The sequence below is a fragment of the Parasteatoda tepidariorum genome, chromosome 6 (assembly GCF_982258835.1).
Source record: "Parasteatoda tepidariorum strain Cologne lab strain chromosome 6, Ptep-v5.0, whole genome shotgun sequence".
In the NCBI taxonomy this organism is placed as follows: Eukaryota; Metazoa; Arthropoda; class Arachnida; order Araneae; family Theridiidae; genus Parasteatoda; species Parasteatoda tepidariorum.
The window spans coordinates 89,880,354-89,898,320 of record NC_141760.1 but is presented as its reverse complement, the minus strand read 5'-3'; the positions used below and the strand labels follow the sequence as shown (position 1 = coordinate 89,898,320).

Below are 17,967 nucleotides of genomic sequence, written 5' to 3'. Positions count from 1 at the left end.
TTAATGCATCAAACTTTAAGATTTTTTAAAAATTATTTTAATATAAAAAAATAAACTTACTCTTATAATATTAGATCCGAAAGTAATTAAAACCAAACGTTTATAAGCATCGTGTTTTAGATTCAATAAAACGTTTTTTACTCTTTCTGATTTCTTTCAAACACTAACTCATGATTATAAAACATCTTGTTTCTTTGGACTCAAATATAATATCTTTTTTCAATTATTTGAATGCACTTCTAATGACAAGCTAATGATATGTATCCTGTAGGAACAAAAAAGGATCTGCCTTCGGTGTTAATAAATATACCTACCTCACAGAATAAATAGACTTGTTTGCTTGACTGAAGAAAATACGTTTTTACGTTTCACGAAGCGAAATGAATACGAGTTAGTCGTTCTCCGAATAAAATTGTTAAATCGAACGAGAGTATTGTGTACAAAATAATATTATATGATGATGAATCATGTTGGTAAAAGTCATTAATGAACAGCCTTGCTCATACAAAAAACAAACTTTTTCTTCAATTTCTAAATTTCACAATTTTTTTTATTTTAAAGAATTTCGTACACGAAAAAGTCTTGTTAAATATCTTCCTAATGCATTATTTCAATAAATATTTAAAGACATACATTTAAAAAGTGTTACCAAGTAAATTATCGTTTAAAATATATCGTTAGGATCAACTTTTTTTTAAAAAAGAAACTTAATGAAATTTACTTTTAAATTTTACACATTATATAAACTTCTTTTTACACTTGAATATTATATGTCAAATACAACTCAAGAATTCCAAAGAAATTTCTTAAAAAACATTTAATGCAATGAAATTCACAGTCGTAAGTCGTGACATTATAAGCTTCGCTCAATGCTTTTTCAGTTCTATTGCAAGAAATTAACGAACACTGCGTTTCACCTGTCATAGCTTTTTTTTTTATTGATTGATTTTTTAAATACTATTGTTTTCGTTTGACCTCATTTGTCTTTCAAATATTTCAAATCAGTTGCATTTTTCGCCAAGTAAGCCTTTTCAGGGTCAATAAATAAACTCACAGCTCACGTTACTGAACCTTACTAAAAACGATATCATTCAAAATATAGTTTCCTTCTTACTACTGAATAATAGAGATGTTACAAGCACCACTTAGCAGCGCCATTCCATCTTTGTTTTGCCTAAAATGGCTTTTTTTACGCCATTAAGATCAATTTGTTTTATACCTAAGACTTTATTTTTGCAAACAATCCTTGAAGCAATAATTTTTGCAAACGATTCTACAAGCTGTAACTTCTGCAAACGATTCTTCAAGCATGAACTAAATGATACAATCGTGACAGAAGCTGGTTGTTTTAGGTGATTAGATCAATTCTAAAAATATTATTTTCTGGTGCAATGCTTTTAATTCGAAGAGCTATTTAGTTATTGCTCCTGCGATCATTAGGAATATTAAATTACTCTTGTTTTATGACTTATAACGGTTTTTGAATTCCATGTCGAATGAACGGTTGATATCCTTTTTGACCTGAATGGAACTTGTCTTATCATTCCAATCGATGTAAATAAAATTTCTTGAAGTGATTGGAGCTTATCATTCTATTTCTAATTGCACGAGGAAATAAAATAAGAATATTATTTGTATTCTGAGAGTGGAGATTAGTATATATCGTTGTAATTAAATAAATATCAAGGCGGAAAATCATCTAGTTTTAATTATAATACACATTTCTTTACACGTTATTTGAACTAATAAAGAGTCGTTTTATGTTCGCGCCGCCATTTTAAATGACGCTTACGCTTTATACAACTTATAGTTATTTTTTTTAATTACATGCCATATGAAAACGATTGATAACCTTTTTTTTTTTTTAAAGAACATAAATATTTTTGTTATCATTGAAAATCGATGTAAATGTTATAAGAATGAATTTAATTTTTCCTTTTACTAATTGCTTGTATTCATGAGGAAATATATTAAGAATATTTGTCCAGATTAAACCGCTTCATAGTAATTAAACAAGTTCAGAGCGGCATATAGGCTTTATTTTTAATAGTGGCTATAATAGCTTCTAATTTGTAACTTGGACCTTATACTCTACTTACATTACTCTAGAATTCATTTTACATTTATTATTTTTTGCAAGGCTGCAAGTATGTATTAGCGATTGAAACATTTTTGACCTGAATCATATTTGGCGTTTCTATCAATGCGAATAAAACTTCTAAAATTGATTGGAGCTTATTGATCTGTTTCTAATTGCACATATGTAAAGAAATCAAGCGGAACCGAGAATGTCATTTATGTAGCAAACAAAGATTATAATTATGATAGATAAGATACGATAATAATTTAATCGGTACCAAATCATAAAATCAAAGCATATTTAATAACGCTTTGAACTCTCTAATATGTACACAGGTTAAGAATTATTTGAAAAATTTACCTTATTTACATTTGCGGTGCCAGTAAGTGATATTCTTATAATACTTTACATAAAATAAAGTAAATTACCAGTTTTCTGCATTCTTTTCATTTCTGTAACTTTGTAATGCCATTCGTTATGTCTAAGTGCATGATATCGGATGTTTTACAAAGCAGCATTTCTTTTTCCCTTTTTTAAAAAAAAAATACTTCATAATTCTTGCATTATTATTCATTGAGCTGTTATTTTCAAGCATTAACTACATTTCACTTTGATGGAGATGAAAGTATGATATTGTAAGTTGTTAAAAATTTTGCTTTATTTTATAATTTAAATATAAACATATTCCTTGCTGTTAACGTCGCTTCATGTCTTATCAGATTTTATGACTTATTAGTCACTTTTTTAAACATGAACATGGCTTGCCTTATCATTTCTACCAACATTTTTAGAATGAATGTAATATTCCTATGTTTACTAAAAGTACTAGTTTTACACTAAAAGTATTAGTCCAGTTAATCTGTATCATGGTAATTAAAATATTAAAGTGGAATATCAGTTATTTCACATTTAATGTTGACTAAAATATTTTGCATTCTTTTAGTATATTTATCTTTTAGTATATTTATCTTTTAGTATATTTATCTTTTAGTATATTTATCTTTTTAGTTATTATGTTCTTCCATTGTATTTTTATGTTAAATATCTATTTTACATAAGTTAATTCTACGAAACGAATGTCAACACAATTAATGTTATAAAATTTGAAACGTTAAAACTTTCGATTGTACATTTATCATGAAATATATTGATAGATTTTACGATAAGTGACTAATATTTCATAAGGGGAAGTGCATAACATAAGTGAGTAACAACTATTATAGCATTGTTAAGTACATAAGGAGTACTAAATCAACGAGCCATCAAATATCTGTCATTATTTTTTTTTAAAAAAACTCGTGATGAACATGATTTCTCTATAGACATAGTTTTTTTTTTTTTACATTATTTTACCGAGTCTAAATTTAATTGCTGAAATATTTCAACTGACTAAAATGTGTTAAAATCCATTGCATTTTATTAATTAATCGGTAATTTCAAAAAACAATTTATACTGAATTTTGTAAAATTAACATTTATGCAAATACATTATTTTGGTATAAAAACTCACTGTTTAACAAGAAAACGAAAACATGTTCATAGAAATATAGTTTTTGGTCACTTCTGTAAAAACAACAGTTATAAAAGGTCACTTCTGTAATAAAAGTTATAAAAGTTTCCTTTCTACTCTTTAATTGCTAATAATTGCATTTTTATGTAATCAATTATTATGTTTAATTTTTTAAATGCTTTATAAATTTTTCCACTAATAAAGCTGTTTTAGTAAACAGCTTTTATTTTATAAATTTATGAGTTTTACGTTTCTGGGGGTAAATTAACACTTAATTTAGTTTGATAAACACTTAAAACTAGTTTTATGGAACAACAATAGTAGTATTTTATGATTTTTCAAAAAATATATAGCTTGTTTTTAAAAAAAAAATAACTTGTAATAAATATTTTTAAGAAAGTAATAGTAATCAGGTAAAAAACGCGTTTTTTTCTTGTAATAAAAATTATAGCAACTGCTACGTATTTTTCAAAACAGTTATCAATTAACGTAAAGCATTTTCAGCTTGATAGGTCCTATATTTTCTTTGTTTTAAAACTGATTTTTTAATACTGTAATAGATTATGTATTAGTGATGTAGTTTTCATTGCTCATATGTTTTTAAGATTTTATTTTTTTGTATACAATTGTGGAAATGAACTGGAAAATGTTACATAGTGTATAATTCATTCGATTTATCAAAAACTATGAATTCATTAAAAAAAAGTTATTTTTAAAGGAAACTACGTACTATTAATTCTTTTTTTGAAAATTGAGTAAAAGTTTTAAAAAATTGTTGAGCTTGGTAGAATTTTTTTCTTTTTTTTTTATGAAATACAAAATTTATGGAAGCTTATTCCATTTCACCTGTACGTCAACGCAATATGCATCTTTCTTTCTGGTTTATATGAATTTTATTTCTAAAAATAATCGATTTATTTATTTATTTTGAAAATTATAAGAATGATGTTTCGGCTTAAACATAGATTGGTTATGCATTTTTTTCTTATTCTTCTTTCATTAATGCTTATTTCTATACAATATTTCAACTCTTTCTCACTGTTGATTTATATATCCCATAGTTTCTCTTGGCTCTATTAGGTGCGCATGAGGAAATTGAAATATTGAATTTAAAAAAATGAGTAAATTTGATTTTAATTTCGTCTAATTTATCATATAACTCTTCCTGTATGATTATCGGAGGCGTATAGTGGAATTTACTTTCGTCTTGCGTGGGGTAAAGTGGTCTTAGTAATGCCTTTGTTTACATTTGGTGAGAGAAGTTTCCTCATTTTTCCCGTTTTAGCAGCCTTCACGCGTGGGACAGCACCTTGAAGGTCGCCATATGATTATGAAACTTCTCTCTCTACTTAATTCACTTTTTTTTTTTTTAACGCCAAAATTCTCAGATCCCACTTACTGATTCTTAATGATTAAGCGTAGGTAAAGTTGTTTTATTTGTTTCAAATGAAACTTTTTTTTTCACTTACTCATCAATACAAGAAAATTTTTTTATTTTTTTATTAAAAAAATTTAAGTACTAAAAGAAAGGTACTTTTTTTTTTTTTTTTTTTTTTTTTTTTTTTTTTTTTTTTTTTTGTATTTCTGCTTTTTCATTCTTAACAAGTGATTCTGCTAACTAATAATCAGTTTTGTTTAGAAAATTTTTATTAAATTGCAATATATATATATGAAATTATATATATTTATTTTTGTATATTTATTTTTTATTTTTATTTTGTATATTTATTTTTTGTATATTTATATTCAATATATATATTTATTTTTGTTTTCTCATACGTGTTGTTCATTACGTAGATAATAAAAATAAATTTAAAAAAATAACAGCCGTTAATATTTTTTAGACAAATATCTCTCCTGTGTTTACAGTTTTTAATTTATTAAGTAGTTTTTAACCAAAAAAATTAAGTCTTAATTAATACAAATATCAATAATAAAAATGATTATATTACTACTGAAAACTTAAGATGGAATTTTTCAGCGTGTATGACAATGTATTTCATGAAGAGTTATAGACGATACCAAGTAAACATAAGCTGTAATGGTATTCCAGCTGTGTTTTCATCCATTGTTTTTATTAGGATTAAAATTAAATCGTTTAATAATCCTAATGAGATAACTATTTCAAATATAACTCATTACATGAAAAATATTATTTGGTTTAAGGATTAAAATGAATACTTAACATTCCTAGTTCTAATTATTTCGTTTCTTCTCTAGATTGATTCCTTCATCCATACCGATGGCAAGAGGCACAAAACCTGCAACTCAACTCAACCCACTCGTAAATGATGGTTATTGGCCGCCTACGGCAAGACACTGAAAACCAGGAATACTTAGTGCACTGTGTTCCGAATAGAGTGGATGCTATTTTCTTCAACAGCTGATAGCTTAACAAGTCCTTTTTCCGCAACTAGAAAATCGGGACTCATTTTAAAGAGTTTGCGGACGACCCCGTGATTAGCCAAGAATCGCACCTTTCGATTGAGTATCTTCTTTAATGTTCCTTTTTCGTCTTCTTCTTGGCGTCATCAATAATTCCATCATCCGTGATTCTGAACCTGATTAACCTTAAAAAATATCCAGGACGATGGAGTTAATGGATTTTGGTGTTCTCTGATGTTTTAATGTCACAATTTTCTTTTCTAGTTACTGACATCACTGCCATATTTATATTTTTTAAGTGTCATTACTCTCATCAGCAGTGATTAATCCTTTTTTGTGTTTTTTTGTTTGTGCTTTAAATGGATGAAGTTTTGTATTTTTTAAATGTGGAAACCATTTCGCCACTGCTTTAAGAACACACGCCAAACGAGAAGCAAAAATTAATCGAGCTTATGACACAACCAGTTTAGCATTTAACTTTTACAATATTTCATCAAGCTTTTAAATGGGAATAAAACGCTTCTTTATGTTATGTGTATTTGGAAAGGAATATTTACAACTTACGACTCTAAGTAGTTTTTTATAAGTGGTGATGATACACTGGATACATGTTCTTCAATGTTCTTTTTCTTCGACATTTAACTGTAACCCTAATGCTACAAATTTAAACGTCTTACTAACTGGTGCTTGAAAAATAATATTATTTTAAGTGCTGTCCTGCGTTTTTAAATGTGTTACGTAGTGAGCCGTTGTAAATGTGTGGATATTTCGTTGAGCTACAAGTTCACTGTTCTATTTAGTGTTTTTCCGTGATTGTCCAAGGTATATTTAAGTTTTCCAAAATGGCTTTTCGTGGAGGCAAGAGGAAAGATGTCAAAAAGCAATCCTATTATGTTTGGTTTCTTGGTGCTAAAGAAAGCAAAGGTCTGCGCGGAGAGGAGTATATCAGGCCAGTTCTTAGACATTTAGTCGACAAAGAGCGTGAGCTTGAGCCTATGAAGGTGACCTTACAAATCAGTAATAAAGGTATAAAAATAATACAGAATGTTCCCCGAAAGAACAATAAAGGTAAAACAGAAATGATAAAACATTTTATACCACACCACGCTATCACATGCGTGATGCAGGAGTCAAAGCCTAATGACGACGTTGTGTGCTGTATATTGCTCATCTACAATCCCCTTACTAAATGCCCTGTACATGTACACGCGTACAGGTGCTGTTCTGTGGAAACTGCTAGTACTCTACGTTCTCAGTTACAAATTTTAATTGATAGGCCTGAAAATCAGAAAAAGTTTCGAGAAATTGAAAATAGGTTAGCCGCCAAAGGGCTGTTGCCAACTAGAGGACATAATTCGGATGGTAGATCTACAAGAACTGATGGATCTGATCGAACAGAAGATTCTTCTGGAGGTACGTTATAAGCGTTTTTTTTAATTGATTTTTTATAACATTTTATTGAACTATAGGTATAAAGAAGCGTTCGTAATTTTGAAAACAATTTTATATGTTATAATAGTTTGTATAATCCATTTCTAAATAATTTTTCCTACTTTACTTTTAAGCAAAAAATAACACTCTTTAGTTTTACACCTTATAATGCACCATATAATAGCTTTACTAAGTGTAAGAGCGCAAAATTTGCAGGTAATATAGTTGAATTTTAAATGTCTCAAATGCTGCAATTATGTAATATTAAATAAATGTTTTTCAATCAAAAACAGAAATCGTTGCAACAGAAATCAAAGTGAAAGTGCATCAATGAAATTTTTTTTCATTCTGGTGTTTGAGTTATTGCAAAACTGTTAAGGTATAACCAAATTTAATCCCAGGAATATTTAAAGGAATTCTGTTTATTTTTAGTTTTAAAATCTTATTAATTATTTTGCATATCTACAGCTTTCAAAGATAATGAACAATCTTCATTGTTTTCCTTTTTTTATCTCTGGTTCTTGTGCTTTTCCAGTCGGGTGATTCTTCTCTAACTTCCTGATAGTATTTCTATCATATGAGAGACTTACCAAAGTTCAGTTTCCGATTTGATCTAATTGGCATGTGTCAAGCGCCAGCAAAAAGGAGGTAATCGTTAACAATACCAACGATTCACTCCTTGCATCTTAGTGTTAAAATTAGAGCCTAGACCATCGCTAGACTGCTCCAGCGCGCACACGAGCGCAGCTGAGAGCGTAACTGATTAGATTACGCTGTGTCCACCGACTGGCTATTGTTCTAAATGAAGATAGAATATTTTAAAGATTTCCTCGGGACGGTGATCAAGAGTATCAAAGACTGTCGGCTCTTCCACACGGAAAAAAAAGCTTTGGATATCCATTTCTTCCTGTTCTTCGTCGAAGCTTTTTGGGATTTCTCGGACTTTCTGGATGAGTACCTAAACCCGATAATAAATTACGCAAATTTTCTGACGTTTTCTTCCATGAAAGGATTGAAATAGCGGATTTTTTTTCCGGCTTTGTTTTGTTCCCTGTCTATAGTTGTTGATGAGGTCGTCTTTAACTTTCAGGGCAATGTCCTTCTTGACAATCTAAAGAAATTGAGGAGATAGTTAAGAATATTCTTACCTTCTTCAGTAATTGTTAAGCTCATTTAAATCTAGTGCGTGTGAGGATGTTCCACTACTAACTTCCTTATCGAAATAATATTATATGAGAAATTAAAGTTTTTTTTTTTTACCATATAAATAGTTATTTGAATTATAGAATTTAAAAAAAAATTATAAAAGAATTATAAAATGTCTCCTAATGCACTGTAAAAAGGTTGTTAAATTTACGGGGGGGGCTATTAGCTGGTGTTCCTGTATAAAACCGTTTATTTCATAGAAAAATATTCTTATTAAAAAGCAGACGCTTGTTTTTTGAGCAGATAGTACTGTTATGTTAACAAGCAAACTATTATTTAAACAAACAATTCTATAAAATAACAAAGTCAGCATTGTGATTGGTGTGAGCCAGGTGCAACATTCTTACGACCAATCGACGCTGGGATTTGAACTTGGGTCCCCTTATTGAAAGCCGAGTTCTCTTTCCTCTGAGCTACCACATCTCTATTGTTACGGTATGCAAAAAATCTTAAGATTTTTTTATCTTAAAAGTTTTTATTTTTACTATGCAGTTAATAATTATTTTAAGGTTGAAAATCGTAAAATAATTTCTGAAAAATAAGAGCAAATGTAGAAAATAATCGCCAAGTAATTTGAAAAAAAGGTAGAGTTATTGTATGGTAAGCAAAACTGCATGGCAAAAACTGGAATTTGAACTGACGGTTTTAATCTGTTTATAATGTTTATCTGATAATTAATCTGTATATAGGTTTTATCTGTCAAAGCAGCTCAAAATCATCAAATATACAGAGATACTCTGTAAAAAAAACGGGAATTTTTTACAGTTCGTACTTGAAAAATTTCTAAATTTTTAATGATTTAAAATCAAACCAAATAACGAAGAAAAATATTTTCAATAAATTTAATCCAATAAATTACCATTATTCAGTAAATTTTGATAGTCAATTTATGTGTCGAACTCGCAAGGAAATTAAGGTCAGCATATGTAAGGAAAGAAAGGATAAAATAGCTAGAGCATGTAGCCACTGAATTTTCGCTCATTCACTGTGCTATTAAAATGCTATAACAGAAAGATGGTCGCCAAGAATGCTACAAATGCCATCTACGACTTAGGAGCACGACTACACTTATACTTTTAAAACCCATTACATTGTTTTTCGCATGTGCTATTTTATTTACCTGCTATTTTCTTTTGAATAATGTTAAGCCATGTGGAATAAATGCTATAGGTCAAGACATTTTTTGTAACATTAGAATTTTCTAATTTTATTTTTAATTTACACGAAAACTCATAGCAATACATTCCAATAATCTGAAATTTATATGCGTAAATGTTATTGAAAAATAAAAAATACATGGATATGAAGTTCTGAGATCCACGCCGTTTATTGATTCTTCGGTCCGTCTGGACCTTAGTAATCAGAAAGTTATGGAAGAAGTTTGTGAATATTTTTAACTTTTCAAACGATTACAAACCCACCGGTGAAGTTAATCCAGATTTTTCAATTTCTATTTCAAGTTGAGTTTTTTTCAAAGCAAAACATATATACGGGACAAAAATATAGATGCACTAAACAACAGATTTAGTGGTAGTGATATGAAAAAAAAATTATACTTTCTTGCGGTTTGATTAGTTTTCGAATTATATTTAAATTATATTTAAATTATATAAAGCTTAGAGACATTTATTTTTGAAGTAAATGAATCTAAGGCTATTTCCATTCGTTATGAATGTAATATTTGCAGGCGCTAAATGCAAAGAACTCGACTCAAAAATATCAAGCAGTGCTAATATTTTTTTGTTAAAACAATTCTTGGTGTCATTTACACTTACCTCAATTTTTATAAGCTATTGGAAGTTTAAAAGCCGTTTAAAAAGAAGAAAAAAAGTATTAAAATTTTTTGTAGCAGATATGACATATTGTTCATGATATATCTGTGATACTCAGTCTTTAGTTTTTTAAAAGTATTTCAAACTTGTGGAAGTCATTATGGAAATTAGTGAAAATTGGAGTAAATGTAAATGACATCAGAGTTTATTTTAACAAAAAATTATCAAAAATAATTGTTATAAGAACAGCTAGATTTTTTAATGACTTATGTGCATTTAAAGTCTGCAAATATGATGTTCGTAAATGGTGGAATTGCCCCTAGGCAACAAACGTTTTCACCTTCTAAAACCATACTATATGGTAATGACTATTCTGGTGAAAACAAACATAATTCTGGTAATAAAATCCAAAATATACGGTATTTAAATTATTGATTTGGTAATTTTTCCTTTCATATGAAAACGGTTTATTCTGATTTTTAAAATTATTACTTTTATTACCACATATTTAGTAAAAGAATACAAAATTGAAAAGTAAATTTAACCGAGTCAATGATTTTTGCCGTAGACTGAAGTATCGTGAAAAAATTACCAAATTTTACCTCATTTATTAAAGTTTATGACATATTATAAACCCATATTTTATTATTAATTTTACCAAAAGTATTATGAAAGCACTTCGGTAAAAATTACCGATCTTTATGTTGTTCCCATAGAGCCAAAAACACGGTAAATTTAACGCTATTCTGGTAGTTTTGACCATACTTTTTTTCTCTATGTACAGTGACATCAGAATGACAATGTTTCTGAATACACCCATGTGTTCCATATTGTATATTATTTGGGGGAAATGAAATTGGTTACGCTAATAAAAGGGAATTATTTAAAAACTTGCTTCAATTTTAATTCCATTATCTCTCCTAAATAGAGAGAAAAAAAATCCCATTCCGCGTCAAAATTTAAAATTAATACATACTTTTATTTTACTGCTATAGTTTATAAGCAAATTAGGGATATCTTTTCGAATACGCAATTTTACTTCCCGTCTTAAAAAAGCTATCTCTATTCATGTGTCAGAGTGTTCGTCCTTCGTGTCATTTAGGCGCATTACCACGTCCAGCCGAGGAGAGAATGACCTAGTCTCGACTCATGAGTAGCCATTACATTCAAATAAATTTCGTACAATCCTTGCTGTAATGACCATTGCCTAGATACTAGTTTCCGCTCTCAATGGATTTTTGAATATGTGCGTTTGTCACCTTTGAAATTCGTTCCAGAAATCGAATTTTGAAATTATCGTTGGACAATTGTCGTGCGGAAGTGAGAAAAAAAAAAATTCGAATAAAATTCATGCTTATTCAATTGTGATTGGTTATTAAATTATTTAGGACGTGTTTATTCTGAAATACGTTTGTACGGGATGAAAAATACTAATGCAAAATTTTTTTTACACAGCAGTTAAAAATAATGATGTATTCTAATTTAAGGTGAAAAAGGTGTAATTTGTAAATTTCCAATTGTAAAAAAAATAAAGAAAAAAAATAGACAAAAATAAAATTAAATGGTTTTAAGATTTTTGGATAATTGAAGGACTTAAAACAATATGCTACATCTCAGATAAAATTAATGCTGCAAATATTGCGACATTTTCAAATTGTTAAGCAGGGCATTTTTGATGAAAAACAACACATTATTTTCGTGTTGGCAGTAAGACGTTTTTGTGTACTGCTTTATTATCTAGTAAAATGTACCTGTTTGAAAATAATTCTGAGGAACAATTTGATTTTTAAAGAATCACTTTTGGGAAAAGTACGGCCTTGTACTGTATTTCCGCTAGCCCTTCAATTGTTGTGGATAAATGTATCATTTAATCTATCACTTCAATTTTAAAAAGTAACTTCACGAGATTATTGCACTTGAATTAAATGTGTTCCAGTATAAATATTTTGAGACTTTAAATCCGCATGAACTAATTAAAACTAATAATATTTTCCCACTGCTTTTTTTTTCAAGGGAATTTTTTTTTTGCTTTAATCTAGTTTATTAAATATTCAATGCTAATTTAAACCACATTTGTATCTATGTTTTCGATATTTATTTATACTTAATATTTCAATGATATATTATTTAAAGCACATTCTACTCATTCTGCTATTAACATTAAAACATACTTTTTTCACTAAAACTCTTAATTCATCTGTTGTAATGTAATAATAATAGATGAGCTTCATTATCAAAGATGAGTTTGCACAAACATAAGGAAATACAAAAATATAGCAATCTTTTTTAAAAGCAAATAAGTAAACTTCTTAACAAGATTGAATAAATATTAAGTGGCGGATATCTTCCTTTTTTGAAAGAAGACAATCGCTGATTTTCGATTTTTTAATAACTTTCATTGAGATAAATACTTTCTAATTACTTCGACACAGAGAAACAAATTGTGATAAAATTATCTCACTTTGTAGTAATAACAATTCTAATTTAAAAAAAAAGACATAATTCTAATTCTGGTAATAAAAAAATATATACGCTATTTAAGCCTTTCATTTGCTTAATTGCTCTACTCATTAACAGTTCGCCGGAAATTCTGATTTTAAAATTTACAGTTTTTATTACCCTACATTTATTAAAAAATACAAAGTAATTTTTTATTTTTTGAAGTAAAAGTAAGTTTAAGACTGAAAAGTAAGTTTAAACCAAAGAAATACCACAGTTTATGACATTCTCTAAGGCATCATGTTAAAATTACCAAAATATTATTACATACTATATAAATAATATTTTATTGTAATGTTACCAATATTATTACCAAATCTCTTTTGCAAAAATTACCGAGCTTTTTGGCCTTCCCATAGAGTAAGGAACATGGTAAATTTTACCATATTCTGGTATTTTTGACTATATTTTTTTCTCGATGTAGAACTATTTTTAAATTCCAGACACGGTAACAGTCGCAAGCAGGGTAGTATTTTAATACGCATATATAATGTTTACATGCGGACATTGCAATAGATCTTCAATAAAAAAGTATCGATAAAAAAAATTGACAATTACAATTTATAAATAATCTAATTGAATGGGAAATATATTAAGATTCATATCACTTGAATATACTATTTAAGTCTGGAAAAAAAACGATAATAAGTATCTTTCGATTTTTTTCCTTTTCCAATTAAAAGGAAATTATCTGAAGTTAACATCATGGTAGATCTAGTTTACACAAGGAAATGTTACCATTTCCTTTCACACATCCTTTGATTAACTTGAGTGTGAAATGCTCATTAAGAAATAGTATGTCTATCTACATTTAGAGACAAGGAGAGTGTTTAACCTATTTATAGATTCAAATAACATTATTTCATTGTTAGTATTTTTCCCCAGTTTTTCTAATTACGATCTTGTTTCCAACTGTTAATCAATTAGTAAGAAAATTATTCGAATTATTGATGCAAATTTTTTATTTTATAATTAACGTGCACAATATATTTTATCTGTTTAATCGTATATTTTTAAAATTTAGGTAATATTAAATGTATTTAAACGGAAAAATACATTTGTAAAAGGTGAAATTAAATACACAAATAAAATTTTTAGTTAATTGAACACTTTTCGTTATTTTCTTACATTTCTCAATACTTAATATAATTTAGTACAATTTAGAGTTTGTTTTTATCGGATAGAATTGAGCTTTAAATGAATCTTAATAGGATTTATTATTTAAACAATTTTTTTAATGATTTTTGTGATATGTTAGGATAGTAAATATATGTCAACTTTTTTTTACATTTATTTCAAATTGCATCTTAGCTAAAAGGAAAAAGAAGAATTAATAAAAAGCATGTGAAACTGGCGTTTAAATTTTCTATGTGCGAGATTTATATAATATTTATGTAAAATTTAATTGAAATTAGCAAAAAGGGCGAAAAACGGTAAATTATTCTGCTACAAATGAGTCATTAATTTAATATTTACTTGACAAATTTTTCCTAATTATGTATTAAACTTCGTAGAATAATTTAATGAAGATCTAATTTTTTGAAACATCCGCTATGTATCACAATTCCAATATTTATATTGACAAAAATATATTTCCAATGTTATCTTTCCTGTATTAGGATTTAAAATGAATTCATGAATCTGCTAAAATACGGTTTTCTATAATTGTAGCCTTAAATTTCGCAACGCACCATACTAACTTTAAAAGTCTCCATGAATTTCATTTAGCCTGATATTTTTAGGCTTATCACAATCGGCTAATATTTTTTCGGCTTTTTATTTAGAAAATGTGCTAAGAAATATCGATCCGACTTACTTTATTTATGCAATAAGCCCTGTCCTCTGTCGGTGCTTTGAATAGAGAGATGCTTGTTTTGATTTATACGTGTAGTTTCTTTTTGTTTGAAGCTAGTTTCCTTTAGTTTGAATTCTTTTTAATAAGCCTTTACTTCATTTGTCTCATTTTTATAAACTTTCATACTTCTGAGCTTATTTCAAAAAGCCTAAAAAATTAAGTCTTTAATTTACCTAAAGCTTAGCATGGTAATTGTAAGTATGCTTAAAAAAACTATCAAGCTGATTAGAAAATACTAGATGCTTTTTTTTCAATTAGCCCACAGCCTATTCATACAGCACAATAGATTAAATAAACAAATAATATAAGTCTTCAATTTACCTAAAGCTTAGCAGGGTAATTGTAAGTATCCTTAAAAAAAATATCAGGCTGATTAGAAAATACTAGATCTTTTTTTTTCCTTCTAATTAGCCAACGACATATTCATACAGGTATTCTTAAACTTTCACTGGTTTTTATTTAGTCCCTATATATATTTTTTATTATCGTTCATTAATGTTTTTCCTCTCTGTTTCTAAAATGCAAAAAAAACTCTAAATGATTGCAAAAACATTTCATTTACTTAAATTATGCTATATTCTAAGATTACAGCGCAAAAACATGCTTTAATTATGTTAAATTTTTTTGGGATAAACGAATATTTCTGATGCACGAATAGGACTAAGTAAGTTAATTATGTTACATTTTTTTGGGATAAACGAATATTTCTGATGCACAAATAGGACTAAGTAAGTTAATTATGTTACATTTTTTTGGGATAAACGAATATTTCTGATGCACGAATAGGACTAAGTAAGTTAATTATGTTACATTTTTTTGGGATAAACGAATATTTCTGATGCACGAATAGGACTAAGTAAGTTAGTAGTTTTATACTAAGTGACCATAAACATAACTTATGGCGTTACTTTTTTTAAAAAAAAAAGTTCTAAAGCAATTTTTTAAAATTATCCTTCAGTTATTAACATTCCAACTATGACTATAAAGATTAATTGAGTTGCAAATCGCTTGCATTCCGAAATTACTTAGATAAGAAAATAATAATAATAAATTATATTTGATTTACTTATTATCATTTCGAATGGGGATTTGTAACTATTAAGTAATATTGTGGTCTGGAATTTTTTGTTCTTGTAATCCCGTGCTTAAGAAAATGGCTAAGCTGTTCCGCTCCGCTCGACTGAAGGTTTAAAAACAAATTAAAATACATACCAGAATATTTTGCGCTCGTTATACATCAGAGGCTGCCGAACCGAAACAGGCATGGGTCAGATTTGCAATCACGCAAAAAGCATACAATTTTGAAGCGAAAATACTCCGTCCACGGTTAATTACCCGTCTTGCTGAAGTTGCTGCACGTCATACTTTTTTTTTTCTTCAACTCGTTGGTCTTCGTAATCTATTATAGCTCATTATCTGATATTTAAATTGTTCAGTATATAAAAAAGCATTAAATCGCGCAACCAACATTTCCAGTGGCATAAATTTTAAATTCATTATAGGTGATTTATATACTAATGAAGCATTTTGATTATATTATGCAAAAAAAAATATTTTTTGTTATCGATTTATTATTATACATTTTGTGTTTTATTTATTATCTTCTTTGTTGAACAAACAAAAAAATGACTGTTTTTTTTTCTTTTGATATAGCCTACTTACCGACATTTGTAGAAAAAATTTCATTCTTGTTTCGTTAAAAGATAATGATTTTAAGATAAAATTTTGAAGGGCAAATTTTCTCACTGGCAGAAATCCTACGAGGATTGAATTTTTCGAAACTTATTGTGGCTGGTCTAAAATTTCATATGAACAAAATTTTATGGAGACAAAATCTCATGTAGACTTAATTTTGTAGGGATAAAATTTCACATTATGTCCGAAGGACTAATCCCACATTTCAGTGCCATAATTTTAAATTTATTATAGGTGATTTATGTACTAATAAAGTATTTTGAATATAATATATAAAAAAACATTTCTGAGTTTATTTTTTATGTTATCGCTTTATTATTTTACGGACATCGATTATCTTTTTTACACTTTTGTGTTTTATTTATTATTTCCTTTGTTGAACAAACAAAAGAAAAAAAATGACGTTTGCTTTTTTTTCTTATGGTATATCCTGATCAATATTTTTAAAATAATCTTCATTCTTATTTCATTGAAAGACAAAATTTTTTAGTGGCGAAATCCCATGAAGACTGAATTTTTAGAAACTTCTTGTGGATGGTATAAAATTTCATATAAACAAAATTATATGGAAACAAAATCGTATGTTGACTTAATATCGATAAAATTTCACATTATATCCCAAAGCCAAATCCCACATTCCAGTACCATAATTTTAGATTCATTATAGGTGTTTTTTATACTAATGAAGTATTTTGATTATACAGTCAAACCTCGATACCTCGAACTTGGAGGGAAAGCAGAAAAAATTCGAGATACCGAAAATTCGAATTATCGAAAATCGCATGTTATTGACTGTAGAATAAAGGAAAATGCTCTTTACATACCTTATTTACTATTCCATATTTATTCTAAGAACACTTTTAAAAAGATTCAATTGTTGTTTGCTTTAAAGATGTGTAAGAAAGTTTGTCTATAACACTTTCTAAGTGGACTATAGCTTTAAATGTCTCCTTTGACATATTCGGCTGTCTCTCAATAAATCTCCTTACAGTGTCCACTGCAGAAATACTTGTTTGAGAATTGTTTATGATTATGAGAATTAGTTTTGTATTCCTAAAATTTTTTTGGAATATTTTTTTATTTTCAGAAAAGAAATCTACACTATTTATGGAAAAAAATTCAAGTTATCGAGGGATTAGAAAAAAAATTCGAGAAATCAAGGCTTTTTTAACATTGAGTGTATAGGAAATTTGAAGGGAATTTTTTTTCTTCGAGATATCGAAAAATTCGTGAAATCGAGGTTCGAGTTAGCGAGGTTCGACTGTAATTCATAAAACAAATTCATGAATTTATTTTTATGTTATCGATTTATTATTTTACGGACATCGATTATCATTTTCTCTCCTTTATGTTTTATTTATTATTTTCTTTTTTAAAAAAAGGACATATGTTTTTTTCTGATATTTTTAGGAAAATCTTCATTCCTATTTCATCAAAAGATAATGACTTAGAGACAAAATTTTCTCTCGGGCAAAATCCTATAAAAACTTAATTTTGCGAAACTTATTGTGGCTGGGATAAAATATATGAACAG

The 17,967-nt window shown here is 27.9% G+C and overlaps 1 protein-coding gene across 1 annotated transcript in view; it reads left to right on the top strand.

Moving 5' to 3' along the window:
• LOC107437506 (uncharacterized) overlaps positions 1-17,967 on the top strand; it is a 73,640-nt gene that overhangs the window by 39,885 nt on the left and 15,788 nt on the right. Inside the window, exon 2 of the mRNA XM_016049530.5 lies at positions 5,811-7,388. Coding sequence (XP_015905016.2) covers positions 6,818-7,388 — 571 coding nt within the window. The 5' untranslated portion in view covers positions 5,811-6,817. The remainder of the gene's footprint in view (positions 1-5,810; positions 7,389-17,967) is intronic.